The 26,923-nt window shown below is 52.3% G+C and overlaps 1 protein-coding gene across 6 annotated transcripts in view; it reads left to right on the top strand.

The window, feature by feature from the left end:
- SLC43A2 (solute carrier family 43 member 2) overlaps positions 1-18,876 on the top strand; it is a 39,043-nt gene extending 20,167 nt beyond the window's left edge. For all 6 annotated transcript variants that reach the window (XM_035027581.1, XM_035027582.1, XM_035027583.1 and 3 more), the window contains 9 exons: positions 7,004-7,096; positions 8,534-8,667; positions 8,752-8,954; positions 9,429-9,575; positions 12,119-12,257; positions 13,617-13,749; positions 15,810-15,883; positions 17,256-17,379; positions 17,923-18,876. In XM_035027581.1, the coding sequence (XP_034883472.1) occupies positions 7,004-7,096; positions 8,534-8,667; positions 8,752-8,954; positions 9,429-9,575; positions 12,119-12,257; positions 13,617-13,749; positions 15,810-15,883; positions 17,256-17,379; positions 17,923-18,084 (1,209 nt within the window). In that variant the 3' untranslated portion in view covers positions 18,085-18,876. The remainder of the gene's footprint in view (positions 1-7,003; positions 7,097-8,533; positions 8,668-8,751; positions 8,955-9,428; positions 9,576-12,118; positions 12,258-13,616; positions 13,750-15,809; positions 15,884-17,255; positions 17,380-17,922) is intronic.
- The last annotated feature ends 8,047 nt before the right edge of the window (positions 18,877-26,923 follow it).

The following is a 26,923-nucleotide window of genomic DNA, read 5'->3' on the forward strand; positions in this document are numbered from 1 at the left end:
AGCCCCCGGAGCCTGGGGAGGGGGCCTGTGTTCCCCACCTGTGAGAGCAGTTGTGAGTCCAGAGTCAGGAAACCGCCCATGCTGAGTGTTTTCCCCGTCATCTGTCATTGTAGCGCTGGCTCCAGCTTCCTCCTTGGCAACGAAGCTGGCTCTCGCCCTCCACCCAGCCCACGAGGCACACACTAGGGCACTCTGCTCAGTGCTCAGCCATCCCTCCCATCACCAGGGCTCCAGAGTAACCACTCTGTGCAGATGAGGCCGTTTGGAGGCAGAAGGAGGGTGAGGGTGGGAGGGAGGAGGAGACAGACGTGAGGATGAAATAGGAGAAAGTCCACTTGAAGGTGTGGCCCTGGACCATAGGGAGGTCAAGGGATGAGAAGGCGACAGAGAGGTCTGAGGAAGAAAATCAGAAGGGATGTAGAAAACCTCTAGTGGGAGAGCAGACTGAATGCTTAATAAGGAACAAATAGAATGTGAGAGGTGAGGGTAATTGCCTTGGGAACCAAACTCAGGTTTCCAAGAGGCAGAGTATCCCAGTGGCAATGCACAGAAACTTGACCCACTTTGAATCCCAAATTTGACCCTGACCAGTTGGGGGGAGTCCCTTGATGTTTTTAATCCTAGAGTTTTATACCCAATAAGTGAGGGTAAAAAGTTACACCTACCTCATAAGGTTGTTTTGAGGGCTTTTAAGATAATACCTATAGTAGGCATTAAAAATAGTTGCTATTATTATTATATGTTATACTAATATAATTATGCTATGTTATTATATATTATTATTTAATAATAAGGAAAATTCTCTAATCAAGCTGCTCCTGGGCACAGCAAATGAGGGAAATCTCCTGGCAGGCATCGCAGCTTTTGGAGGAAGGGAAGGAAGCAGCTTAAAGGATAAAACACAATTAGTATTAACATTTAAAAAATAATTAATGTCCTCAGGGAAATCCTCTCTTCTGTGCTTGCTATTCTTTTGTGACCACACATTGACTATTGGTGGGATGTTTATACTTTGGGTTTCATTGGTCAAGGTCACCCTTGACATTCTTTTCAGAGGGATTTCATCTGACATAAATGAGAGGTAGACCCGAAAAGCTGACACACACTTTGACTACCTATTTAAATACTTGTATTGGTCAAAAAAACCCCACCATGAACTAAGAAGAAGTTAAAGGACAAACTAGGAAAACATACCTGCAGTACATGGACAAACTGTGACTCTTTAATATATAAAGAGCCTATATAAAATCAATATGAAAAGATTAACATCCTCATAGGAAAAAAGGACAAATGAGGAATATAAATGACTGATTTTTTTTTACAATTTTATTTATTTATCAGAGAGAGAGAGAGCACACAAGCAGGGGGAGTGGCAGGCAGAGGGAGAAGTGTTGCCTATTTAGGGCGTCTATAAATGACTGATTTTAAAAATTGTAGAAAATGTTCAAAGTCATTAGTAATTAATGTAAATTTTTTCTTTTTTTTTTTTAAGATTTTATTTATTTATTTATTTTTTGACAGAGAGAGACATAGCGAGAGCAGGAACACAAGCAGGGGGAGTGGGAGAGGGAGAAGCAGGCTTCCCGCTGAGCAGGGAGCCCGATGTGGGACTCGATCCCAGAACCCTGGGATCATGACCTGAGCTGAAGGCAGTCGCTTAACGACTGAGCCACCCAGGTGCCCTAAATGTAAATTTTTTCAATTTCTTTTTTTAATCATGGAAAAAGTTATATATACATGGTATCAGAAAGAATAGTATAATGATCTCCATGTACCCATCTTGCAACTTAAACAGTTATGAACTCATAACCAGCCTTGCTTTGTTACGGTCTCCACCCACCATCCAGACTATTTTGAAGCAAATATCAGTCATTGATTCACTTCATCTGTACACACAAAGAAATGGATTTTAAAACAAGGACGTTGGGGCACCTGGGTGGCTTAGTCAGTTAAAGCGGCTGCCTTCAGCTCAGGTCATGATCCCAGGGTCCTGGGATCGAGACCCGCATTGGGCTCCCTGCTCAGCGGGGAGTCTGCTTCTCCCTCTCCCTCTGCCCCCTGCTCATGATCTCTGTCTGTCTCTCTCTCTCAAATAAATAAATAAAATCTAAAAAAATAAAAATAAAGATAAATAAATAAAACAAGGATGTGGATAAAGTGGCAAATATTAAAAATAATGATAACACACAATGCTGGGATGGATACAGTGAAATAGACACTCTTCTATGCTGCTGGTGGGAGTTACCCATCGGTGTAAGTTTTCTGGAAGGGAATTTGGCATGGAATATCACAAAAACTTAAAAATGTGTATTCCCTTTTACCTAATGATTCTACTTTTGGGCATTTACCTTAAGGGAATAATAGCTGTGTGCACATATGTTTATCTTTAAGAATGTTAATTAAAAAGGACCTGAGTTCCAACATCAGAGAAATGGTTGCATAAATTATAGACCACCCAGATAAGGAAATACCAGACAGTCATTACAAATTATGTTGAAGGTGAATACTAAGTTAGAAAACATTTAAAGGGGTGCCTGGCTGGCTCAGTTAGTGGAGCATGAGACTCTTGACCTTAGGGTCATGAGTTTGAGCCTCATGTTGGGTGTAGAGATTACTTAAAAAATAAAAGATAATAAAAACAGGGGCACCTGGGTGGCTCAGTCGGTTGAGCAGCTGACTGTTGATTTTGGCTCAGGTCATGATCTCAGGGTTGTGGATTGAGCCCCACGTGGGGCTGTGCAGTCAGTGCAGTCTACTTGTCCCTCTCCCTCTGCTCCTTCCCCCGCTAGCGTGCACACACTCTCTCTCTCAAGTAAATAAATAAAATCTTTAAAAAATAAAAATAAGGGCACCTGGGTGGCGCAGTTGGTTAAGCGACTACCTTCGGTTCAGGTCATGATCCTGGAGTCTCAGGATCTGCTTCTCCCTCTGACCCTCCCCCGTCTCCTGCTCTCTCTCTCGTTCTGTCTCTCAAATAAATAAATAAAATCTTAAAAAAATAAAAAATTAAAATAATTAAAATTAAAAATCTTAAATAATTTTTTAAAGAAAGAAAAAAGAAAACATTTATAATATATCATGTAAAAGGGGAAAAATTTGTAAAACAGTATGTAGCATGTGATCCCAGTTTTATTTAAAAGTTATAGGTATTTTAGGAAATTGATTAAAGGAAAATATATCAAAATAGTAACATGACTATATCAGGGTGATTTTTATTTTATTCTTTCTTTATGTATACTTTGTTTCAGATGTCTTACAATGGACATAAATTGTTTTTCTAATCAGGAAAAATAATCCTAATTTAAAATATCAGACATAGGTGTTGGCCAGAAGGCTGGTAGTAGTATGGTGTGACCTGAGGCTCTACCTACCCTAGAAATCGCCCTGCTGACCAAAATAACATGTTGGGGAGTATTTTCTTGGTGTTGCTAAGAGTGTTGTGGGCAGGGAGAGGCCGAGCAGCAAGGAGGGCAGCTGAAAGGCTCCTGTCCTTGTCTAGGTGTGAAGGCAAGGGCCTCATCCATGGGCAGATGGGAAGTCAGTGTCCTTTCCCAGCTTCCTGCTCTTCCCTGTCCTGGATCTAGTTCTGAGGAGAAGACTCCAGAAGATCAAGCCAGGGTTGTATGCTAGCCCCAAGTCCATTGTTCTCTTGGCCCCTGTCCTAGGTTAGGGTTAAGGCAAACTTGAGCTTAAGAAGGTAGAAGGAAAAGGGCTAGCTAGAACACTGTCTGCTTTTTTAGAGTATTCCCAGCCCTGTTGGAAAGTTGGAGACACTCTTTGTGCCCAGAGGTGACTGCAGCAACAAGAATGTTTTTCTGGCTTGACTTTGCACCAAGTAGCCTTTCTTATACCAGGCGCTTGGCCTCTATCTGCTCTTCTGGTTGTGTTCTAAGCCCACTTGATCCCTTTCTTCCTTCATTTTCCCTGGCTGGAGTGGCATCCCCGATTAGAATGGTTCCCTCCTTCCATATAAGCAGAACAAATCTTTGGATTCTTCCTGGGGCAGATATGACTCCAGAAATGACTCCCCTACAAGGCTGCCTTGCTGGATCAGCCAGCACAGAGCAGCCCGAATATGTGAACTCAGGAACTGAGACAGTCCTCTGAACCACAGCATACCTGGGAAGCAGGTGTGCAAAGAGTAAGACTGGCACCTTTAGGGTTCAGCTAGGTGTTCCCTGGGCACACGGGAGCATGTCACATTTCCTCTGTTTCCCACTGGGGGGAATTTCTCTATGCTTTTTCTCCCTCTTAAACCTTGTCTGAGAAGCCTGAGTGGACAGAGGGTCCACTCTATGTGAGGGCTGGAAGAAGAGTTCCTTGTGTGCTAGGAATTTTGGGGGAAGCCTGGATGGCCACCCTGGCCCCATGCCATAAAATGGTTTATTGGCTATATACTATAGATTTTTCTTTTAAAGATTTTATTTATTTTGACAGAGAGAGAGCACAAGCAGGGGGAGTGGCAGGCAGAGGGAGAGGGAGAAGCAGGCGCCCTGCTCAGCAGGGAGCCCGATGCGGGACTCGATCCTAGGACCCTGGGATCATGACCTGAGCCGAAAGCAGACGCTTAACTGTCTGAGCCACCCAGGCACCCCTATATACTAGAGATTTATTCATGTTCCTCTTTAATCCCAGAATGCCAAAACATCGTATCTTATTCATGTATTTTTTAATAGTGATATCGAGACAAATTGACATACCATACAATTCATCTAAAGTATACAGTTCAGGGGCGCCTGGGTGGCTCAGTCGTTAGGCATCTGCCTTCGGCTCAGGTCATGATCTCAGGGTCCTGGGATTGAGCCCCACGTCGGGCTCCCTGCTCAGCGGAGAGCCTGCTTCTCCCTCTGCTGCTCCCCCTGCTTGTGCTTTCTCTGTGTCTGTCTCTGTCAAATAAATAAATAAATCTTAAAAAAAAAAAAAAGTATACAGTTCAGTGGTTTTTAGTATATTCAGAGTTGTGCAGTCATCACCATAATCAATTACATCAGCCAAATAGAAACTTTGTACCCATTAGCATTTCCTCCCTATTTACTCCCAGCTTCCTCTACCCAAGCCCTGGGCAACCACTAATCTATTCTCTGTCTCTATGGATTTGCCCATTCTAGACATTTCATATAAATGGAATCACACTATAATGTAGTCTTTTGCGACTTGTGTCTTTCACCTATCATAATGTTTTCAAGGTTCATCCATGTTGCAGTATGTATCAGTACTTCTTTTTGTGGCTGAATACTATTCCATTGTATAGATAGACCACATTTTGTGTACCCATTCATTCATCGGTGGGCATTGGGGTTGTTTGCACTTTTTTGATATTATGAAGAATGCTGCCATAAACATTCACGTACAAGTTTTTGTGAGTCCATATGTTTTCGTTTCTCTTGGGTATAAACCTAGGAGTGAAATTTCTAAGTCATATGGTAACTCTGTGTTTAACTGTTTGAGGAACGGCCAGACTGTTATCCAAAGTGGCCATGTACCATCTTAAAATCCCACCAGTGGTGGATGAGGGTTCTGATTCCTGTGCAATCTTATCAGTGTTTGTTAGTATCTGATTTTTTTATGATAGCCACCCTAGGGGGTATAAAGGGATATCTCATTGTGGTTTCAGTTTGCATTTCCCTGTGATTAATGATATTGAGTGTATTTTGGCCGTTTGTATATCTTCTTCGGAGAAATGTCTGTTCAGATCTTTTGCCCATTTAAAAAAGTAGGTTATCTTTTTGTTATTGAGTTGCAGGAGTTCTTTATATATAGACATAGTATATAGACACATGACCCATATCAGATGTAGGATTTGCAAAAATTTTCTCTCTTTTGTGTGTTGTCTTTTCACTTTCTTGCTGGTGTCCTTTGAAGCACAAAAGTGCTTCATTTTGGTGACGTCCCTTCCTTATTTTTAACTGTGGGCAAAACAGGCAGGAATGACGAGGGGCAGGAATAGCCAAGTTCAAACTGTCTCCATTCCGCAACAACGGATGGGCTTGCAGGCGGCAGTGCTCCATGATTAAGAAAACCCCAGGATGACTCCAGGCAACTGGGAGAGCATAGATGAGGTCCGTATGAACAGCAGGTTGGCGCTGCTCTGCAGATAGTGATCCTCAATGCCCAGGACGCTGTGGGCATGGGATGGGAGAGCCTCCCAGCATGGCAGTGCAGCCTCTCTGGGGGCTAGTGAGAGAGCCACAACCTGGCTATTGGGGAGGATGTACTTTGCCCTGCATCTGTTTGAATCCGTGATACGTTGTCGAATTTACCTTGCCTGGATTTGTGTGGAGTCACGGGGCGGGGGGGGGGGGGGATTAGCTTTGAAGTTGTGTCAGATAGGTCCTCAGTGAGCTGATGTGAGGTGTGAGGAGGACCTTGCTGGGAAGAGAGACTGAGTCTTTCTTGCCATTGGTCTTCTCAGGTGCCCATCATCTGGAGAGGGAGAGCTCTCCTTGTACTTAGAAATTCAGTAGCAGGAATCCCAGGCTAGCTCCCCTGTCAGCCCTGAGGGAACTGTAGAATTCTGATTGGCACCTTCCAGAAGCCTGCTGTCTTAGAACCGAAAGCAGCTTTTGCTGACATCTGGTCCTTCTGGGACGCTGATATTTTTATTTATACAGTGACACTCTCATCCCCAAATAGATTCTTATTTTTAACAGGCTTGCTCCCTTTGAGGGATGCCTGAGGCTCCCAACTTCGCTCGCTGGCATCTCAATGTAAACCCTGCAAAGACAGGAAGGTCCATGGCTTGTGCCCGAGCAAAGAAGGAGGAACACTCACCAGCCAGGAAGTCCAACAGCTCTGTCTTTACATCTGGAGTCCGAGTTCTGCATTAATCTAGCCTTCCTTATCAAGCTCAGTCGCAAGGGAAAAACTTCCAATGAGCCGTAATTGCCGCCCCTCATAAGATAAGAAATGGTGCCTGAGGATACCCTGATTCCCTCCTCCACTCCCCCCCCACCAGTCTGCTGCCCATTCTCTCAGCGGGTCCCCCTTGCTTCTTGTCTTTCAGCTACCCAACATGTTTGGCGACCTTCGGTCCACGTTTATTGCCTTGATGATTGGATCCTATGCCTCCTCAGCAGTCACCTTCCCGGGAATCAAGGTGAGGGTGTGGCCACCTCACCCTCTTGTCCTAGTGTCTGAGCAGAGGCCCCTCCCAAGGCTCCTTCAACCTTCTCTGAAGAGGGAAGTAACTGTGGGAGCTGGGGTTGGCCCCGCCCCACCACCCACACCTGGGAGGATGCACCTGGGCACCACAGGAGTAAGAAAAGAAAACCACTGGGCTGTGGGGGAGGGAAAATTCAAGCATATCGTACAGGGTATTACCGCAGGCCGCCTTTACATTTCTGCTGTTTCTGCACTGGGGTAGAGAAAAGGGATGGTTGAGTTAGTCTGTCACTGGTCACCCCACCCCCTGGTCTGTTGTTGCTGGGCTGTTACTGTCCATTGGCCAGAACACGGCTCTTGGCTAAGTTGGTTCAGCTGTTTCCCTCGCAGGCAGGATTCGGAGCCTGTGGAAGTCACGCAGGGTCAGGAGGAAGCAAACACCTCACAGTCCACCGGTTCCTAGTCCCCACTCCAAGTACTGTTGTTCCTGCCATGCTTCAGAAGCAGCTTTTCCCACCTCTGGCCTTAACACAAGTCGAATCCCATTTCCTGCGGTACCTAGCAGGGAGGCCATAGATGAGAAGGAGTCCTAGATGTGGGCTGGCCACCGGGGAATCGAGGTGCTGGACGGTGTGGGGCCAGCCATCCTGTGGACTTCTACGGGTTCTCACGCTTCTGGAGTGTGGAAAAGCCCACAAGTTCCTCCTCTCCCTCTTCTTGCTGTCTCACTGCTGGTCCCCTTCCCTCCCCCACCCCAGGGGTGGGGGCTGGGCAGCTGTCCGCCAGGATACTGGGGACTCCTGCGTTGGAGATAAATGGTGGCAGTGACAACAGCTAACAGCTAACATGCTCGTGTTCAGGAGGCTTCCCACCTGCCAGGCCCCATACTGAGCACCCTGAGGATCCCAGTGCTTAGCCCTCACCAAAGCCCCATGAGGGTGCATGCCAGTACGACGCTCGTTTCACAGAGGAGCAAAGGGAAACGTCCGTCGGTTCATTCCTTGAGTATTTTTTGGCACCTACCATGTGCACTCTTCAAGGCGCATCAGCGGACAAGGCTAGCGGGTTCCTGTTCTCAGGGGGCTAGACTAGTAAGGGACAAGGAAAGTAATCAAGAAGTCCATAATCTCAGCCAGGGCTGTTCCCTGGGAACTAGTGATGTGACAGTGCCGAGGGGCAGTCAGGGAAGGCCTCTCCAAGGAGGTGACATTTGGCCCAGGTTGGAGGCACAGGGGGTTAATGACATGCCAAGGCAAGCTGGGATGATTGGGATGCAGGGTATCTGATGAGCAGACAGCCGGGCAGGGCTGAGCCTCCTCACACAGCTCCTCGCAGGGAGAGCAGGGCTGCCAGATGCCCCCTGCCTACCTGCCTTGGCTGCCCTCTGCTAACCTGCCCCTTGGCCCTGCGCCGACCCTGCTGTGCCTCTCAGGTCATCTACGACTTTGGTGTCTCCTTCATCATCATCCTCGTGGTCTGGGCCAGCTGCTCTGGATTGGTTTTCCTCAACTGCTTCTTTAACTGGCCCCTGGAGCCTTTCCCAGGGCCGGAGGACATGGACTACTCGTAAGTGGACGCAGCGTCTGCCCCTACCCCCACCCTGGCCAGGGTCCCGGGCAGCACCAATGGACACTCTCCTGTGGCCTCCAGGGTGAAGATCAAGTTCAGCTGGCTGGGCTTTGACCACAAGATCACAGGGAAGCAGTTCTACAAGCAGGTGACCACGGTGGGGCGCCGCCTCAGCGTGGGCAGCTCCATGAGGAGCACCAAGGAGCAGGCGGCCCTGCAGGAGGGCCATAAGCTGTGCCTGTCCACCATTGACCTGGAGGTGAAGTGCAAGCCAGACGCTGCAGGTACCCACCTCATGGCCCTCACCTTCGTGGCCTGCCTAGGATGTTGGCAGGGGGGTCTGCGCCCCTACCCACACATCAGTGACGGGGAGGAGGCAGCCAATCCAACCTGGAAGCCCCAGCCCCCTTCACTGGGGCCAGCAGCAACCGAGGGCTTTGTGGGTGCCGTCCCACGCAATTGCCACTTCATCCCCAGAGGGCAGGCGGCACCCCGCACCCTGGTTTACAGATGAGCACACTAAGACCCCGAATGGGTAAGGAACTCATCCAACTCATCTCACACACCTGGGTGACCCAAGTCCAGCACCCACACATTTAACCTCACCCAGGCTCATCCCTGCATCCAGCACAGGGTGATTTGGGCAGCAAACCAGGCCTCCTCTTATGGTCCACCCAGCCCATAGATGGTGGGTGGGCTGTGGGCCACGGGGGTGCAGGCCTCGGTTCTCCTGAGCGCCCCCGCTCTCCTCCCCGCAGCGGCCCCCTCCTTTATGCACAGCGTGTTCAGCCCCATCCTGCTGCTCAGCCTCCTCACCATGTGCATCACACAGCTGCGGCTCATCTTCTACATGGGCGCCATGAACAACATCCTCAAGTTCCTGGTCAACGGCGACCAGGACGTAGGTAGGTGGCCCCTGGACCTCAGTGCACATCCCCACAAGAGGGCACCCCGCGAGCGGTGGTCACTCCTGCCTGCCTGAGGTGAAGCCCCCTGCCTGGAAGGTGTTAGGCTGGGTTGGACTGGAAATAGCAGGCCCCAACTGTTCTCTCCTGTGGCCATTAGAATGTCCCAGTTTGGGCAGGGAGCAGGGAGGGAGACTGAAATAAGGACATGTTTTCAGGGTGTGGGGCGTGGGACCGTTGACTTGCGTGTTTGTAAATGAAAACACCGTGCAGAACGGAGTACTCCACCTGAGAGCCTGTTGAAAGACAGGCCCACCCAAAGCCAAGCATCTCCCCGCCCCTGGAAACCGCAGGCTTGGTTCTCGGGGAGGCTGTGTGCTGAGTATCTGCTGGATACTTTGGGGCAGTCTGCGGCTCTGGGATCTGCACCCTGAACTGGAAGGGCGAGGCAGAGGCTTCCTTGTGTGTGTGATCCAGTTGAGGCTTGTTAAATTTGGTAAACAGAACTGATAACGCACATGCCTCTTTTCTAAAACAGCACACAAGGTCTTCAGCTGATTAGAGGTTTTGATTCTACAAAGAAAATCAGTACTTCCTCAGGGCCTGAGCTGAGTCAGCTTTAGTCATCCCTAAGCGGGACAAACACAGTCGGTAAATCCTTTTTATTGGCAGCCCCGTTGGTGTGCAACTGTTTGTTGGTTTAATTGTTTTTCCCTAGGGGAAGTTACACTGGGCATCGCAAGGAGTCAAGTACAGTTTTGAAAGGGGATGAGAAATCGAGCTTGAACAAAAGGGAAAGATGACAAAGGGCCCCAGACAGCACTGGTCCACTGTGAAAGTGGGCATCCCGTGGCAAAGCAAAGTGGAGAAGCACGGGCTGTTACGTGCCTTTGCAAAATTTCGTGATGACCCCTGACATGGTGAAGGCCCCAAGACAGCCCTAGAGGAAAAACTCACCTCTTTAGCTTTGTGTTGTCTAGTGATGTTGCCCCAGATTTCTACCACAGAACATTTCTATTGTGTAACACTCCTTAAACGTTGTGGACCACACTTTGGGGAAAGCTGATCTATCATGTCTAAACACCCTCTATTACAAGCTCAGGCCTGGTGACGTGAAGCCCCTGGAGTGTCCAGGGAAGGGGCCCGCACCGGCTCTTGGAAGGCAGATCTCCCTGTCGCTGAGTTGTGGGCCTTTACTCCAGTTCTCTAAGAAACCTCTTGCTGCCGGAGAGGAATTTTTCTCAACTATTTCCCACATTCAAAAAGTCAATTAAAAAAAAAGTCAGTTTCGAGAAGTAGAGAAAGTTGGGATAGGAAATTCAGTCTGCAGCTGACGGGGCATTGGTTTTTCCCTGTTCTGCTCTTGTGAGCCATGGCCCCCAACACCCCCCAACCAGCGGCTCCCAGGGGGGCTGCTGCAGGACCAGGGAGCTGGTGCAATGGAAGAGACACCAGCTCTGGCTGTCTGAGGGAGACCCGTGGTGTTGGACGTTGGGCTGGGGTCAGGGCGGATGCTGTGCCCCTCCCTCCCTCCCAGAGAGAGCCGTTGGAGGTAACTGAAAGAGCAGTGCTCCTGAGGGGCCGGGTTTGCCCAGTCTTCGGCACCCACACCACTTCCCTGTCCTGGTGCTCGGTAGGCACCACAGGCCTGATTCATCAGCCTGCCTGTGACGAGGCCCCGGCTGCATGTGACTGAGGACTCAGCACACAGGAAACCCTCCGGAGATGCCCGTGCTGGGCCTTACCGCCTCTGCTCCCAGAAGCCTGGCTCAAGCTCGGCTTCCCCCCGGCGCTCGGAGAGTCAGATCTTGCTGGGAAATGGCACATGTGCTGGGCGCAGAGCTAGCCTGCTTCCACCGCCCCCCCTTTTCCCTGTAACAGCCTTTGAGGTTTCTGCTGCTAACCTCTCTCCTTTCTGCTTTTTTCCTTTTGCTTTCTTGATGCAGTGATGGCCACTGGTAAGCGAGGGGACTGTCAGAGAACACTGCAATATCCCCTCCAGCCAGTCTCTGTTTTACCAAGAAACATCCCTCTTGGCAAGAACTGTGGGTGGGGAAAGGGGCAGTCAACTCAGCTTCTGTTTGCCTGAAAAAATGCCCGTCATAATTGTACGGCTCTTTGAAGATTGGAGCCGTTACATCAGAGCCCCTGTGAGTGGTGCCTTCCTGGTACACTGCTAGAGGCCGGAAACGTAACAGCTACTCCCACATGAAGCCTCAGTCCCAGGCATCGGTAATTTTGTGGTTCCCAAGTCATAGACACTTCCTGGAGCTTCTCTGGGAGGTCATTGTGACATACTGGATTTCGTTAGCCGTTTCTTGGAAATAAGCAGAAGATGTGGAAAGGAGGCTGGGGTGCCTTCCCGTTGCTCCGGCTTTGATTTCAGAGTTTAAAGTCTCTAAGCTCCCCTCAGGGCCCCCAGGGACCCAGGGGGTGGTCTGTGGAAGACCCCAGAAGGGTCTGTAAAGTCTCAGACTCCACCCAGCACCTGCCCCAGGCTTCTGCTAGGGCCTCCCCATGACACAGCCCGTTTTCCTCCCCAGTCGGCCTCTACACGTCCATCTTCGGCGTGCTCCAGCTTCTCTGCCTACTGACAGCCCCTGTCATTGGCTACATCATGGACTGGAGGCTGAAGGAGTGTGAAGATGCCTCCGAGGAGCCTGAGGAGAAAGATGCCAACCAGTGCGTAGACAGGGCCTGTGCCCCGGCTCCTGGCCCCCAGAGTCCGACGTGAGGCGGGGACAGGGTGGGCAGCCTGGGTTTTGAAGTCCGCAGGAGGCGAGAGCGGGTCGTGCCTAGAGCTACTCGTAAGGGCTTTAAGACACGCTCTCTCTCGGGGCTCAGCACACATGTAAGTGTATCGCTTCCTTATGACGATTCTTGGGTACTTGAAAGTTAGGGTATCCCTGGGCTGGATGAAAGAAGGGGAGAAGGCGGAGGAAGGTGTGTGTGCGGACACTGGGGGTCCAGCCATTCTGCTGTTGGGACTGCACTCAGACGACCAGCACAGTGGGTGAGCGATGTTGACGTGGTCCTGCTTGCCTGCAAGGCTCACTCCCCTCGGTGGGAGCAATAAGTTGCCACACCCGCAGTATGCGTTGCTAGATCTGTTCATGATTGTCAGGATTCAACAAGGTGCTGGACCCCGCTTTTGTAAGGGTTGGGCTCCAAGATCAGAGGATGAGTTAAATGCCGTCTTCCATGACTCCACCTTAATATAATAAGCAACGTTTATTGCTGTAGGCCCTGTGCCAAACACTTAACACACAGCATCTCAGTTAAGCCTCACAACACCTCGATGAGGCGCATACTAGGGTTATACCCATTTTACGACTGCGGGAACTGAAGTTAGGACTTTGAGTAGCTTGCCTGAGGTCACATAGTGAGGAAACAGTGGGCCTGGAACTCCCTGTATGTCTCCAGCACTTGGCATTCATGCTTGGATGTTGTACAGTCGTCCATGGGGTATCTGTGTGGGCAGTGGGCCTGGAATCGGTAACGGTGAATTCACAAGGAAATAATTACAGAGAATGCTCTGTTATCTAGGTCAGGTCCTAGAGCCAAGAGATTGTGCCCATTCCGGTTCCATCTGCATATTTGTTTCTCCTTCACTCCCTCCTGCCCCCAAAGGGGAAATCCACTCCCTCCCTTATTTGACTTATTATCTGACTTATCATTAGCTCCCTGCAGGATTTGGGTGAAGTCGGAGCCAGTTCATTTGGGTGAAATCCTGACTTGGGCACACTCCGCTCTCTGCCTCCCAATCGTTTGTGCTCAGTCTTCACTGAGGCAGTGCTGCGTGTTGATAGCTGTCTTCTCATATCCGACCTCTCCACTGACGTTCACACTCAGTGCCCAGTCAAGAGTGTGCAGTGGGAGTGTCCCTAGTGCTGGTCTAGCCCTGACAGTCCCTCGGACATGCTTGCATTAGTCTCTGAGTCTTGCATTGTCCACAAGCTGTTTCTCCTGAGGCCTGACTCCCTGGGAGAGCCCATCCTCCTCAGGGAGCCCCCAACTCCAGTGTGTGCTCTGTCTCCACAGAGGCGAGGAGAAGAAGAAGAAGCGAGACCGGCAGATCCAGAAAGTCACCAATGCCATGCGGGCCTTCGCCTTCACGAACCTGCTGCTCGTGGGCTTTGGGGTGACCTGCCTCATTCCCAACCTGCCTCTACAGGTGGGTGTGGGGTGAAGGAGAGGCCAGGTGGGGTATGGGACAATGAGACTTAAAGGTACCTTATGTGTCATGGAAGCCATCCACAAAGACAGGGGTGACTTTTCATTCATTTAATCCAACCAAGCAAGCAACCAGCCCACTGTTACTTACCAAAGGTTTCTTACCTGCCAGGCTCTGTGCTTGATGCTGGGAGTGAGCTCTAAATGAAACTGGGAGTACCTTTCACAGAAAACTCTTCTCTGTGAAGGGGTATCATTCTTCATGGCCTTTTGGGCATCTTGCATGCCATGAACACCACCGTCATACCATTTCCTGGAGCTATATGGGGGAGTTGTATGGCTACTTGCTTTGCATTTGTCCAAAGAGGTCTGGCCAATCTATGGCCTTGGTGGGACCATCTGCTTCTCCGGTACAAGAGTGCCTACAGGGTATCTGTGTTGTAGAGGGTGGGAAAGATGGTGACGATCACTTGGCATCAGGGTTCAAAAGCTTAATTCCTTTACACAAGATTTCTGATGCTTTTGAAACCTGACTTTTGGCAGAGATTGGGAGCAAAGTAGATTTTGTCATCTGCTCAGCTCTACCTTTAGGTCCATTAAAGTGTTCTGGTGCCAATCCCCAAGGTAATGGATACTCAAAACGCATCATTTCTTACTTATTTTACTATGTTTTAGCATTATCTGTGCTCTGGAGATTTTTACTTCTCATATGGTATTGGTGGGCCTACTGCATGATGGCGCATCACCGCGAATCTCTGTCCTCCTCATGAACTTTGAAGGGTCATGAGTGATGGCGTTGCTTCCACATGAATTAGACCAAGTCCAGTTACTATCTTGGGCCAGGTCCAGAAGGAAAGTGAGAGTCTCTTCTTTTTTACAAGTGGCCACACGTTGAAGTACATTGAACACCCAGGTGTGCACCACCCGTGGGTACTATCCCGTGTATGTGCTGACGCTATCTATGCAGACCAGAGTAAACCGTCGGAGGCTTGTACTAGTTCCTGGTGAGAGTGTCCTTGCATCCATGGTGCCCCCCAGCTTTCCGGTGGCTGCCCTCTCTACAAGACCGGCAGATCCTTGTCTTGACCACCTTGTCTGATCGAGGGGCAGTGCTCAGTAGGGATAGTCATCTGCTTTCTGTTTTACTTAGTTCTCGTTGAAAGAGGAGTTCTGCAGAGGCAGTAAGAGGAAGGAAGTGGGAAGGGGGAGCCCGCACTGGTATGCGCATGCACAGAGGGGCACAGCCCTCTTTCAGCACTGCAGAGAGCAGCCCCTGCCCCCTCCGTCACCCACATTCCTGGGAACAGGTCCTGGCTGCTGAACAGGACGGCAGGGCTGTGTGCAAAGGGCAAACAAAGGGTCCTAGTGGCAAGATGGTCAGCTCTCGTGCTTCTCAGGAATCATTTACAAGTGCTTCTTAGAGCTTGCTCAGCCTACCAGCGGTGGCCTTTTTGAGAAGCTGAGCTTAACTTGGGAGGGGAGAAGGAAACCTAGCTGCCTATAGGGCCTGGATGACTAGGCACAGAGACCTCTGGGCACAAGTCTCAGATCAGCAAAGGTAGGAGATCAAGTCATGATTAATGACCTATTTAGTGCTGTGTCGATACACACAGAACGACCGATCCTTGGTGGAGGCAGGAGGAGCCTTTACTCGATGTTTGCCAATTTCCATGGTGCAAACGCTTCCATCGTGGCTGATTTCAAGCAGCGTGAAAGCCCCGATTGTGGAGTTGGACAGAGATTGGCGGTGACGCGCCGTCATGCAATAGTCCCACCAATGCCACACGAGAAGTAAAAACCTCCAGAGCACAGATACTAGTAAAACATAGTGCCATAATTCGGGGATGAGTTTTGAGTATTCATTACCTTTTTTGAATATAACTTAATTGTAAGTTTATAAATTTAATTTTTAGTCATGACTGTCTTTAATAGCTGGCTCACGAAATTCCTGAAAATTCGGGAACGGGCCCTGGAGACCTGGTGCGCACCCACGCCAGGTTGCCAGCGCTCCCATTGCTCAGGACCTCCGAGGACCCTCACGCTCTGCTCTCCCTCTCTCAGATCCTGTCCTTCATCCTGCACACGATTGTGCGAGGATTCATCCACTCTGCTGTCGGGGGTCTGTACGCAGCTGTGTAAGTGCCCGTTGCTGTGGGTGGCCTGGCGCCCGTGGTAAGGGAATGGCCTGGGGGAGGCTCGTGGTGGGACTGAGGTTCCAGAGAGGGCCAGCCGGCCATCTGGGCTCATCTTGTATCGGGGGACGGGTACCAGGACTCCTATTGGCTGTGTCAAGGGACGGTCATGGCTGGCGAGAAGTGGGTCGGCGGGCAGACGGCTGGGTGCCCACAGGCCTTGGCATCTAACACGAAGTCAGCTCCCCAGCCAGGGGCCGTGCTCCCGTGTAGCTCGCTGTTGCCTCGGGGCTACCGCTCAGCCGCATCCTGGGACTGCGCCTGGCTGCCCACGGGAGGGGCAGGGGTGGGCTTGGCTGCCCTGGAGCTGAGTGTCGATGTTCCGATGACCCCCAGCAGGGGCAATGACATGGGTAACTGAGCCCACAATGTGTCAGACTGTTCTCACCCTGAGTCTGAAAGGGCCTGGTTCCGCCTATCGCCTTCTCATTTGGCCAAGGCTAAGATGAAACCTGCCTCCTTTTCCAAGAGGCCACACGTGCAGAAGGAACCACCACAGCTGCTCTTCCCCCTTGGGCTGGGGCTTGGCTCAAAAATGGAACTCATGGGGTAGCGCCCGGCTGGCTCAGTCGGTAGAGCGTGCAACTCTTGATCTCAGGGTTGAGTTTGAGCCCCACACTGGGTGCAGAGATTACTTTAAAATCTTAAAAAAAATGGAACGCAGACACCATCTGCTGTGTCTCTGACCAAAGACTGGTTCGTTCGTTCCTCGCTGGGAGCCCCTTCCCGCCTCTGGGGCCACAAAGCCACAAAGCCTGACATTCGCTGAGGTTTTGTCAGAATTCTGTCCCCCTTCCAGCAGCATCCCACGGGGGTCATCCCAGGTCTGCATGTCGTCCCCCACTGCATCCAGTGCCAGGAGGAAGTTGCTGCTGCCTTGGCAGAGTCAGAGAGGCCACCGAGAGCGTGATGCTGAGTTTCCGCGATTACACAACGCTCCTCTCGACGAGGGCATGGCCGAGCCAGGGCCCGCTTCCAGCCTGCTCCCCGGCCCGGTTCCCAGACTCCCGCCGCCACCACTCCTTCCACTCAGCCCGGCCAGACACCCATGGACCTGGGGCACACCCGGGTTGGGTGGGGTCCTCCAGAATCTGGGGTCTCACACTGGTCTGAAAGAGCAATTCACAGTCACAGAAGTGCTTAGCAGAAATGAATCCAAGGCAGGCCCCCCACTGTTCTCTCAGGCAGCTCCTGCCTCTGCTCTGGCGCCAGACGTGCAGCCTGGAGGCCCCAGCACCCCTGGGGCCAGGCCGAGGCGCATTTGGAAAGCCCGCGAGTGGCACCTGTGGTGACAGGTCCCCTATCGTCCCGGCAGGTACCCCTCCACCCAGTTTGGCAGCCTCACAGGACTGCAGTCACTGGTCAGTGCGCTCTTCGCCCTCCTGCAGCAGCCCCTGTTTCTGGCCATGATGGGTCCCCTCCAAGGAGACCCCCTCTGGGTAAGAAGGGTCTGGGGCTGTGGGCTATGGGCATCTGCCCCACTCTGCGGCCTCCGAGCTGGGAGGCATCCCTCAGGAGCTTCCAGAGCCCCAACGGCGGGCAAGTTGGGACTTCAGTTAGGATCGATTCAGGGTCCCCTGGTGACTGGTGGCTGGGCAGGAGGAGAAAAGTATCTTTTCTGGACCTGATTTTGGGGTGGCCCTCCCACCAGGGGTTGGGATTCCTAACCAGGGACGGTGAGCTTGCCCCAGTCCTGGTCCCATCCCTGGATGTTCACGTCAGTAGGTCAGAGGTGGGGGCCTGGGCCCTGAGGGCTTCCTAGCGGCCATGGACACTGGGAAACTCTGACGCTGGAATGTGGAACGACGGGCCCTTAGATGGCTTGAACCTTCCAGTTTCAGTTTTTCCTTTCTTCTCCTGTGACCTCGCCTTTTCCAGACATGAGTGTGGGGAAGGGTCTTGAGCCGGGCTCTGCGAAAGACCACAGCTCCTGCCCCGTCCCCTGCCTCACGTGATGGCAACTCTCATTTCGGCTTCTCCAGGTGAACGTGGGGCTGCTCGGCCTGAGCATGCTGGGGTTCTGCCTCCCCCTCTACCTCATCTGCTACCGGCGCCAGCTGGAGAGGCAGCTACAGCAGAAGAGGGAGGACGACAAGCTTTTCCTCAAGCTGAATGGCTCCTCCAACCAGGAGGCTTTCGTGTAGCGCCCACCACCTCGGAACTGTGGCCTCCTGCCCTTGCTTCAGTGACTCACCAGTGTCCTTCTTCCCATCCCAGAGGACCTCCGTGCACCCTCAGGATCCTCTCCTTCACATTTTGGAGCCCATGCTCCCTCCCAGGGCCCTGGTCCTGCCTCGGAGCTGCGCAGCGGAAGGACGGGAGAGGGCCCGGATGTGCGCTTTTCCTACTGCTGGAAGCAAGGGCTCCCGTGGGCTTTGCTCTGCCACCCTCGAGGGGCCCTGGGGCCTTGAGGCTCCGTGGTGCCTGCAGGGGGAGCAAGGAGGACCCCCCCAGCAGGCAGGCTCTCTCCCTTAAGTGTCTGGATTCTGCCTCTTGCCAAAGCAGTGGGGTCTGCCATCTACTGCCTGCCACCTGCCTCTCGGCTGCATGCCCACTGGCCACACCTGCCCAAGGACAAAGTCTTGCGCTGTCTGCTCCCCCTCGCCTGGCCCCTCGATCTCCTCCCTTGGCCAGTCTGAGGCTGCCTGAGGAAGGAAGGACCCGCTTCCTGTTGTTGGTGCTAACTCCTTTGTAATTCTAGCCCCCTGTGGCCTGTCCATGACCTGGCCTCCTGTTACAGGTCTGTGGAGAAGCCCCCCCTGGCTTAAAGCCTGGGGAGGGGATGGAGGACTGGATAGCCAGGCACCGCTCAGGGGCCAAGGACAAGGCTGATTAGCAGTCCCTCACCTCCTCCCTCAGGGCGAGGAGCAAGTTTCCACTGCCCCCTTCCATCCAGTCTGTGACCTGAAGGGAATTAAAACAGCACCAACAGGGCACCCGCTACACACAGCTGTTCGTATGGGGGTGGAAGTCAGGCTGTTGCCGACAGACGGAGGGCCGGGCCTGACTGGGGAGATGGATGGTGAGGGGCCTCGGGTTGCGTGCACGTGTGGGATGTGTAGAGATGTGTGTGGGGTGTCTGCCCTTATCCTCCCAGAGGCGGCCTCGCTCTGGACCTGGAGCTTGTCTGAGGCTGCGGGGTTGTAGCGCCCCCTGCCGGCAGGCTCCTCCAGGGCCCTGGAGCTGTTTATGTGAGAGAGGCCCCTGTCCTCTGCCAGGCTGGCCTGGCTGTCCAGCCACCTGCCGCCTGACTGCCCCCAGAAATGTGTCTGAGACTTCCTGGGAGTGCACAGCAGGGCGGGTTGATTTTTAGGTCTATACTTTTGGGTCTTTTAAGTTTTACCAGACTCCTTTTTATAAAGCAATAAATCCATTTTCCTCCTGGGAAGGGATGCCCCTGCTAGCATTTCAGTTAATGGCTACACGTGCCTGTTTTGAGCTTGAGAAGAAAAGGCAAGACAAGATTTTTCTGCCACTGACCAGCCCCAGTCATACCCAGTCGCTCCCCGTCTCTCTGGGTGATTGCCATCTTGGGAGCTGCACTGGGCCAGAAGAAGACCTTACTCCCCGAGCTCGCCCCCAGACAAACTGGGCTTGTGCAGACATTTTAGAAGTGGGGGCCACCCCTCCTCTGCTGTCTGTCCCAGCCAAACAGCGAATCCTGACCCTTTCCATCCCCTACTCAGATTTCCTACTCCTGGCTCAACTGCCCTGAGGGTTCCTCCTGAGCTCAGGACAAAGGGTGACACCAAGAGAGTCTTGGGCTCCAAGAGACAGAGGCAGAATGCGGTGAGGGGAACTGGTGGAGAACAGGAAGGGACAGACCCAGGCCCAAATTTGAGCTCTGCATGAACAGTTGAGCACCTTGAACACACCTCATTTCCCCAGGCTTCAGTCCAGCCCACTCAAACATTAAAAAGCAAAAAACGTTTGTTTAAAACAAACATTTTTAAAAAGGAGAGAGAACCTAGATCGACATTTCCCAAACCATTCCTCAGAGCACTAGTTCCTATAAGATGTTAATTATTCTCATTTAAAAACAAAAACTTCCGCGGTCAAGGGCGCCTGGCTGGCTCAGTCAGTACAGCATGTGACTCTTGATCTTGGGGTTGTGAGTTCGAGCCCCACGTCGGGCATAGAACTTACTTTAGAGAAAAAAAAGATGGTCAAATCTGGGAAACGCGGGGTTAAAGTCAAGCGTGTTTTCTTAGAGCAGCAGGCACTTGCTGCACCCGGCCACCCTGTAGCGTGTTCCCGGTGGCGGGGGGACCGGAGGGCCCCAAGAGCAGGGGCGACGTGCTGCAGAGGGAGCACGGGTTTTAGCGGCCGCAGCCGGCCTCCACGCGAGGCCCAGTGGCCGCCTGCGGCAGGAACACCTCTGGCGCTTGTTAGAAATGTGACCGCCAGCTGTTACCTCTGGCCTAGTCTACATTCGGCTAAGCCCCGCCTGGCCATCCTGTGCCCCCAAACGGTGGAGACCTCATTCTGCTCTGACCGTAGGGAGTTGATGGGTTACATATTTTCCTGTTATCATCCTTGCATCATGATAACAACCGAGGAGTTAGACACCATCCCTATTTTATAGCTGGAAAACTCGAGGCCCAGAGGGTACGGTCACTTGCTCAAGATTAGAGCTGGTACTCAGAGGCTTCGGAAGTCATCACAGAATCCAAAGCCCTCCAGACCAGGACATTCCATTCAGAGCTCCAGCCCCAGGGCCCACCTGGCCCTCGGGAGCAGGGCCAGCAACAGCCCCAGGGAAGGGAAGCAAAAAGCCAGGCATGGTCTCCATTTCCTCGAGCCAAGAGCTTCCTTGGAGCAGGGGTTGAGCTCTACTTCATAGAGTCGTGTTGGCTGATGGGCGCTTGGGGGAGCAAATCTCCCCCAACCCTGAGAGGAGTGCCCTGGGAGGGGACGGGACCACGGGCTGGTCAAAGGCGGTGGGCATCAAGGGGCCACAGACCTTTGTCTCCACTTCCCCTCCCCGCTTTCTTCAGGCTCCCGGTGGGAAGGAACAGGAAGTGATACCTGGAGTGAGGTCAGAGTGAGGAAGGGGGCTGGGCCACCCTAGGGAGCATTGTCAGGAGTCCCCTCCTCCCTAGTCTCCCTGGACTCTTGTCTAGGAGTCTAGTCATTCCTTTGTGGTTGGCTCTCTCCAAACCTTCCTGGGGGAAGGTTCCAACCCTCCTAAAGGCCACAGGTATGGTTGCAGGCCCCTGGGGGTCCCCTTCTGTTTTGTTCGTTCTTCTTTCCCGCTTGTATCCGGAATTGGCCTGGTCAAAAGAACGTCTGCTCCAGCCTTCCTCGTCATGGCCCTGGGCTATGTAGTCTGAGGGGACATCTTACTGCCCTGGGCCCCAAGGACCCTGAAATGGGGACACACCTGGTACTGGGGGTACATAGGCAGGACTGCCCCAGGCAGCAGCATGAACACATTCAGCCCAGTGGAATTTCTGATGCACTTGCATGTCAGCCTATGTGAGTTTGAGTGACTACGTAGGGAGGTCGGGGAGGGGGGCGTGCAGACAAGCAGTTGGCACTTTGTGGTGAGGGGCTCCTGTCCGAGAACTCTGAGAAGTCCTCTCCATGAGATTGGGCTTCGGGGGGCTATTTAAGCACCAGCTCCCCTCCCTCTGAAGGAGAATACAGTGGCTTCTCATGGGCTCTTGGGGTGGTGAGGAGCTTATCTGTACCAATTACCAGGGGCCCAACTCAAGGGACATATAAATGGTGGGATCATGAGGACTTGGAGCCCGAGACCCCAAAAGTGAAGGAGTTGGTTTTCCATAGGCGGCAGCACCCCACCGCCAGGGTTGGGGGTAGGTCAGGGAGAATAGGTGGGCTCTGTGAGCCTGTTTCCACCCGTGCCCTAACTTCCCCAAGCCCTGGGGTGAGGATGTGGTGCCAGGAAGGAGGTGTGGCATCGTCCCCAGGGGTGGCTGTCCGCAGGGAGCCACTGCCTGTGCCCCTGGGTCTCTGCAGGCCGCGTGCCCACCCTTGAGTTAGTCATTCTCAGCCTCCCGGGTGGATCTGAGAGCAGCCGAGGCCCCTGGCAGCTCCCAGCCCCATCCCAGAATGAGGCTCCATCTCCCTGTGCCAAGGAGGAGCAGAGGCTAGAGGCCCCACCACAAATACTATCTCGGTGACATTAGGCATGTCCTGAGCCTCAGTTTCCTTATCTGTAAAATGGAGGTAATGCCCTCACTGTGAGGCAGGTGAACATGGACACACAGCCCTTGCACAGTGGTCTACTTGGGACTTTGTAGGTACTTAACAAGTGAGAGCATTATGTTTCTGATTCTGGAGGCGTGCGGAGAGCCCAGGGAGCGAAGACCACCCCCTCCCCTAAGCCCATCCTTACCATCAGACATCTACTTCAGGCACGTCGGACCAGAAAAGACCTGTGGCCAGGTGGAGGAAGGGAGGTCTGCTGCTCACCCCACTCCCTCTCAGAAACGCTCTCTATGCAAAAGCCTTAAGAAGTGGTCCCGTTGTCCGTTTTTCTTTTATGCCTCACATTTGAGCTAAGAGATTTGGCCCCAAAGCTTCTCGAGATAATTTCTAAATGTTGAGGCACCTGCCGGTTTATGCCAAGCGGGGTGACTGCGATCACGGCATGTGGGCAGCACGTCCATGCCACCTCCTGTGCTCCTGCTTGGCTGTGCCCCGGTGTGCGCGCGTGTGTTCGGATGTGTTCGGGGCCCGTCCGGTGTGATCGCGTTTGGAGGGGTGTGTGGGGGCTCGTCTGCGCGCCACCTCTCCAGCTGGCCAGAGAAGAGGGAGGGGGTCTTGCCTCACTGAGTCCCTTCCCATGGCTGGGAAGGCCTGGGTCCTGAGTGGTGCCTGGAGGATTCATCGGTTCCCCGAGTTAACCAGGGGCGATAGCGTCACCGTAACTCAGTAACAGACCCCGACGTCCTGCTCCATGCTATCTCTGGCACCTGGCTGACTTCCTGGCACACAGTAAGCACTCAATAAATGTATGCTGAGAATGACTAAGAACTGCTTCCTCCTCCGCTTCTGTGTCTCTTCCTAAGTCACACATCTCTCTGCCCCTTGCCTTTTGCTCAGATTCCCTGTCACTTGATCGAAACAAGCTCCCTGACCCCCACCCCTCCCCTCTGCTGCACTTGCCATCCGCCAGCTTTGCTGGTTTAGCCTTCCGCTCTGCCATTTCAAGAGGTGGGGGAGGGACAGAGTAAGGGGCCTCTTGGATGGGAAGACCAAGGCTCCTGGTGAATTGTGGTTCTAAAGGGAGCTCACTCTCGTCCCTTTTTTTTTGTCCTAAGGTGGTGGTCATGGACATGACTGCTCCTCCTAGAGATTTCCCACCAAGCGGGCCATCCTTCTGCCGGGGCCCTGGGCAGTGGCAGCAAGAGATGGAGAGCGAGCCACTGGGTGTCCCCAGAGAATCCCCAAGGAGATCCCCACCCCAGGGAGGGAAGGGGCAGCCTGGCTTCTGACCCTGCTAGGGTGGAGGGGGCTTGATGTCCAGGGGAGGGATGTAGATGGCCTGCCACATCCCTTTGTTGCTACCTTTCCTTTTCCCATGTTTGACTGAGACAGCTCAGAGAAATATTTCTCTAATATGAGGAGAGCCACAGCATAAGGTCTCTGGTGATGCAGGGGTTGTTAGATTTTGACCTCCGTGCCAGGGACACAGGAGGACCTGGGGGGACGGCCACAGCCTCCATCTAAGGGGCAGTCATGACACCATCATGGCCATGTGGAAATGAGCCTAGTGTTGTCAGATCTTCCGAGTTTTTTCAAGAGAAGCTGAAAATCCAGGGCGCCTGGGTGGCTCAGTCGGTTTAGGCATCTGCCTTCAGCTCAGGTCATGATCTCGGGGTCCTGGGATCAAGTCCAGGGTCGGGCTCCCTGCTCAAGGGGGGAGTCTGCTTCTCCCTCTCCCTCTGCCCCTCGCCCCCCAACTCGTGCACATGCTCTCTCTCTCAAATAAAATCTTTTAAAATTTTTAAGAAAAAGAAAAGCTGAAAATCCTAAATTTTATTATTATTTTTTTAAATCCCCATTTTCAGGGGCACCTGGGTGGCTCAGTCGGTTAGGTGTCCGACTCTTGATTTCAGCTCAGGTCGTGATCTCTGGGTTGTGAGATCAAGCCCCAAGTTGGGCCCCTGCACTGACCACGGAGCCTGCTTGGGATTGTCTGTCTCCCTCTCCCTTTGCCCCCCAAACCCAAATCCCCAGTTTCAAATGTTGGCTCAAAAATAATTTTTTTCTTTTAATTATCATGGCTGCTCAAATAGCTTTCAAGTATATGCAGGCCAAACACTGTCAGAGGTAGGGAGATAGAAGAGGAATAAGTAAAGGGCCTCCTTGCCTCTTTTGAGTGCCCAAAGCAACTGCTTGTCTTTTTTTTTTTCTTTTTTTTAAGATTTTATTTATTTATTCGACAGAGAGAGAGACAGCGAGAGCAGGAACACAAGCAGGGGGAGTGGGAGAGGGAGAAGCAGGCTTCCCGCGGAGCAGGGAGCCCGATGCGGGACTCGATCCCAGGACCCTGGGATCATGACCTGAGCCGAAGGCAGACGCTTAACGACTGAGCCACCCAGGCACCCATGCTTGTCTATTTCTTTGACTCCAGCAGGTGACACATTTGTCTTACATCAGACTGTGGCCCTACCTGGGCCGGGACCTTTTCTTTTTACCTTTGTCTCCCCCTAGCCTGGTGCATAATGAATGCTGTGGAGTGCGCAAGTGGGTTAAACACTCTAGTCTGGCTTCTAGAGTGGCCGGAGTCTCTATTTAGGGACAGGGAATTGTCAGGCGAAGTGCAGGGCAGAAGCAGCAACCCGTCCTTACTGGCCGAGTGCCTGCCCATGGCCTGGACCAGCCGACACCCTCCTCCACCCCATGGGCCCAGCCCAGCAGCCAGGGTCACACATTTATCTTTTTTTTTTTTTTTTCCTGTCTAGTGTCTGTCTCTCCACCAGAATGAATGCTCCCTGAAAGCTGGCGCATGCCCCACTTTGATCACTGTGATACCTCTAGTACTTAGAATGGTGCCTGGCATGGAACAGCTGCTCAATCAATATTTGGAAGATGAAACTTGAAAAGGGAGAGAGACAGACAGACAGACAGAAAAGAGGCTGAACCACGCTGAGAAGCTGGGGGAAGAGCATGCTCTCGCCTGCCAGGGACAGAGCAGAAGATGGAAACAGTGAAACACAGTCTCCCCGAGATACCCAGAGATGGGTTACAGGTGCGGCTGTGGCCGAGACAGCAACAGGGCCTGCCCCCAAGAGAAACTGGGCGGGTGGCAGAACTTTGAGATGCACAGACATGAAGATGAAGGCAAGAGGAAGACCGAGATGGAGCTCAGAGCGCACAGATGGAGGAAGGAGACAGGTGTGAAGAGAAGATGGAAGAAACACTGGGCTGAAGGTCACTACCCAGACAGAGCAGCGGGACAGAGACTGAGACCACGGGGATGGAGAGAGGCAGAGACAGGTCTGGACAGAATAGGCAGGAGGAGAGGTGAACAGAGACAGAGAGGAAAGACAGAGACAGAGAGAACAGAAATAAAGCTAGAGAGGGAGACAAAGGTACAGAGAGATATGGAGGAGAGATGGAGCGAGGGTTGGAGAGGGAGCTAGAGATGGAAAGAAGACAGAAAGGTGCAGATAGAGATGGAGAGAGGAAGAGAAACGAAGAAAGACATAAGAGGCAGAAGGTCGCTGGGACCCTCGGAGATTTTAAGCCTGGAGCATGGAGAAATAGATTTGAGAGGGCAGTGGTGTCCATCCCTCCTTCCTCACAACACCCCCTTCCCCAGTAACGGTGATGTGGAGACGTGCCATGCACCGCACAACATAGCTTAAAGGACATCTCCTCGTCTTCTGATTCCGAGCTCTCCTACGAGGCGGGCACAATCATGGTCTGGTTTTACAAATGAAGAAGCTGAGGCACGGAGGGGTTAAGTGACTTGCACAAGCTCACACAGGTGGGAAGTGGCAGGGCTGGGACTCTGAGGCATCGGGCACCACGGGGTCTGCTCCCACAGTGGGGCTGAGGGCTCCCGGGGGGCCACAGCTGGAGAGAGCTGTGTCACCCAAAGGTGAAGGCGAACTCAGCACAGCGGAAGCACGGCTTGCGAGAGCAAAAGAGATGGAAGAAACACAGCAACTAAAAATAAAATACGGGAAAAAAACGTGGACCTTGTTCAGACACTGAACTTACCTAAAAGAAGCTGTAAAATAGTATTTTCGAGATAATTAGGGAAATCTGAATATGAACCGGGTAGGAGATAATATCAGGAAATTATTAATTTTGTTAAGTATGATACGGGCATTGTGGGTTTTCGAGAAAATATTCCTATTTCTAGAATGCACACTGAAACACAGAGGGGTGAGGTGGCACGATGTCTGAGATCTTTAAAAAGTTTCAGCAAAGAGATGTCGCAAGAGTGGCAACATCTCACCAACAGCTGAATCTGGGTGACGAGCACTGGGGGCTCCTCAAGGCCCTCAGGGGCTGCCCCTGCCCCCGGAATGGGTGTACAGTTCCCTAGCTTGGCACCCAGTCCCACCTGTGTGCCCACACATGAAGCGTCACGTGCTAACCAGAGGCCCTTGTAGAATCCTGCCTCTGGGCCTTTGCACGTAATAGTTCCCCTCTGGAGATGCCATCTCCTCTTCCAATCTGGTTCAGGTGCCATTGTCCTGGGATGCTTCCCACACCTCCGCAGCCCAGGAGGCCTCCTCTCAGAACAGAGCTGTTTCTCAGCTGTTTCGCTTGTTTTGCTGTTTACTTTTCCCATTGCCCAGCACGGCCTCCAAGCCCCCTTGTCTCAGCTCTTGTTAACTAAGAGTCAGCTCAGCAATAATTCCTCTCATCAGGCAGGGCTCAGTCTAAACATCGCCTCTTCTAAGAGCCTTCCCTGACCACCCAAGTGATGTCGCCCTGTCCCGCTTCTCCATAACGTTTACCACTACTTGAGGCTATTTCTGTATTTGTTTATAT

The sequence above is a fragment of the Mirounga leonina genome, unplaced genomic scaffold (genome assembly GCF_011800145.1).
Source record: "Mirounga leonina isolate KUSES-001 unplaced genomic scaffold, KU_Mleo_1.0 Mir_200, whole genome shotgun sequence".
Taxonomy (NCBI): Eukaryota; Metazoa; Chordata; class Mammalia; order Carnivora; family Phocidae; genus Mirounga; species Mirounga leonina.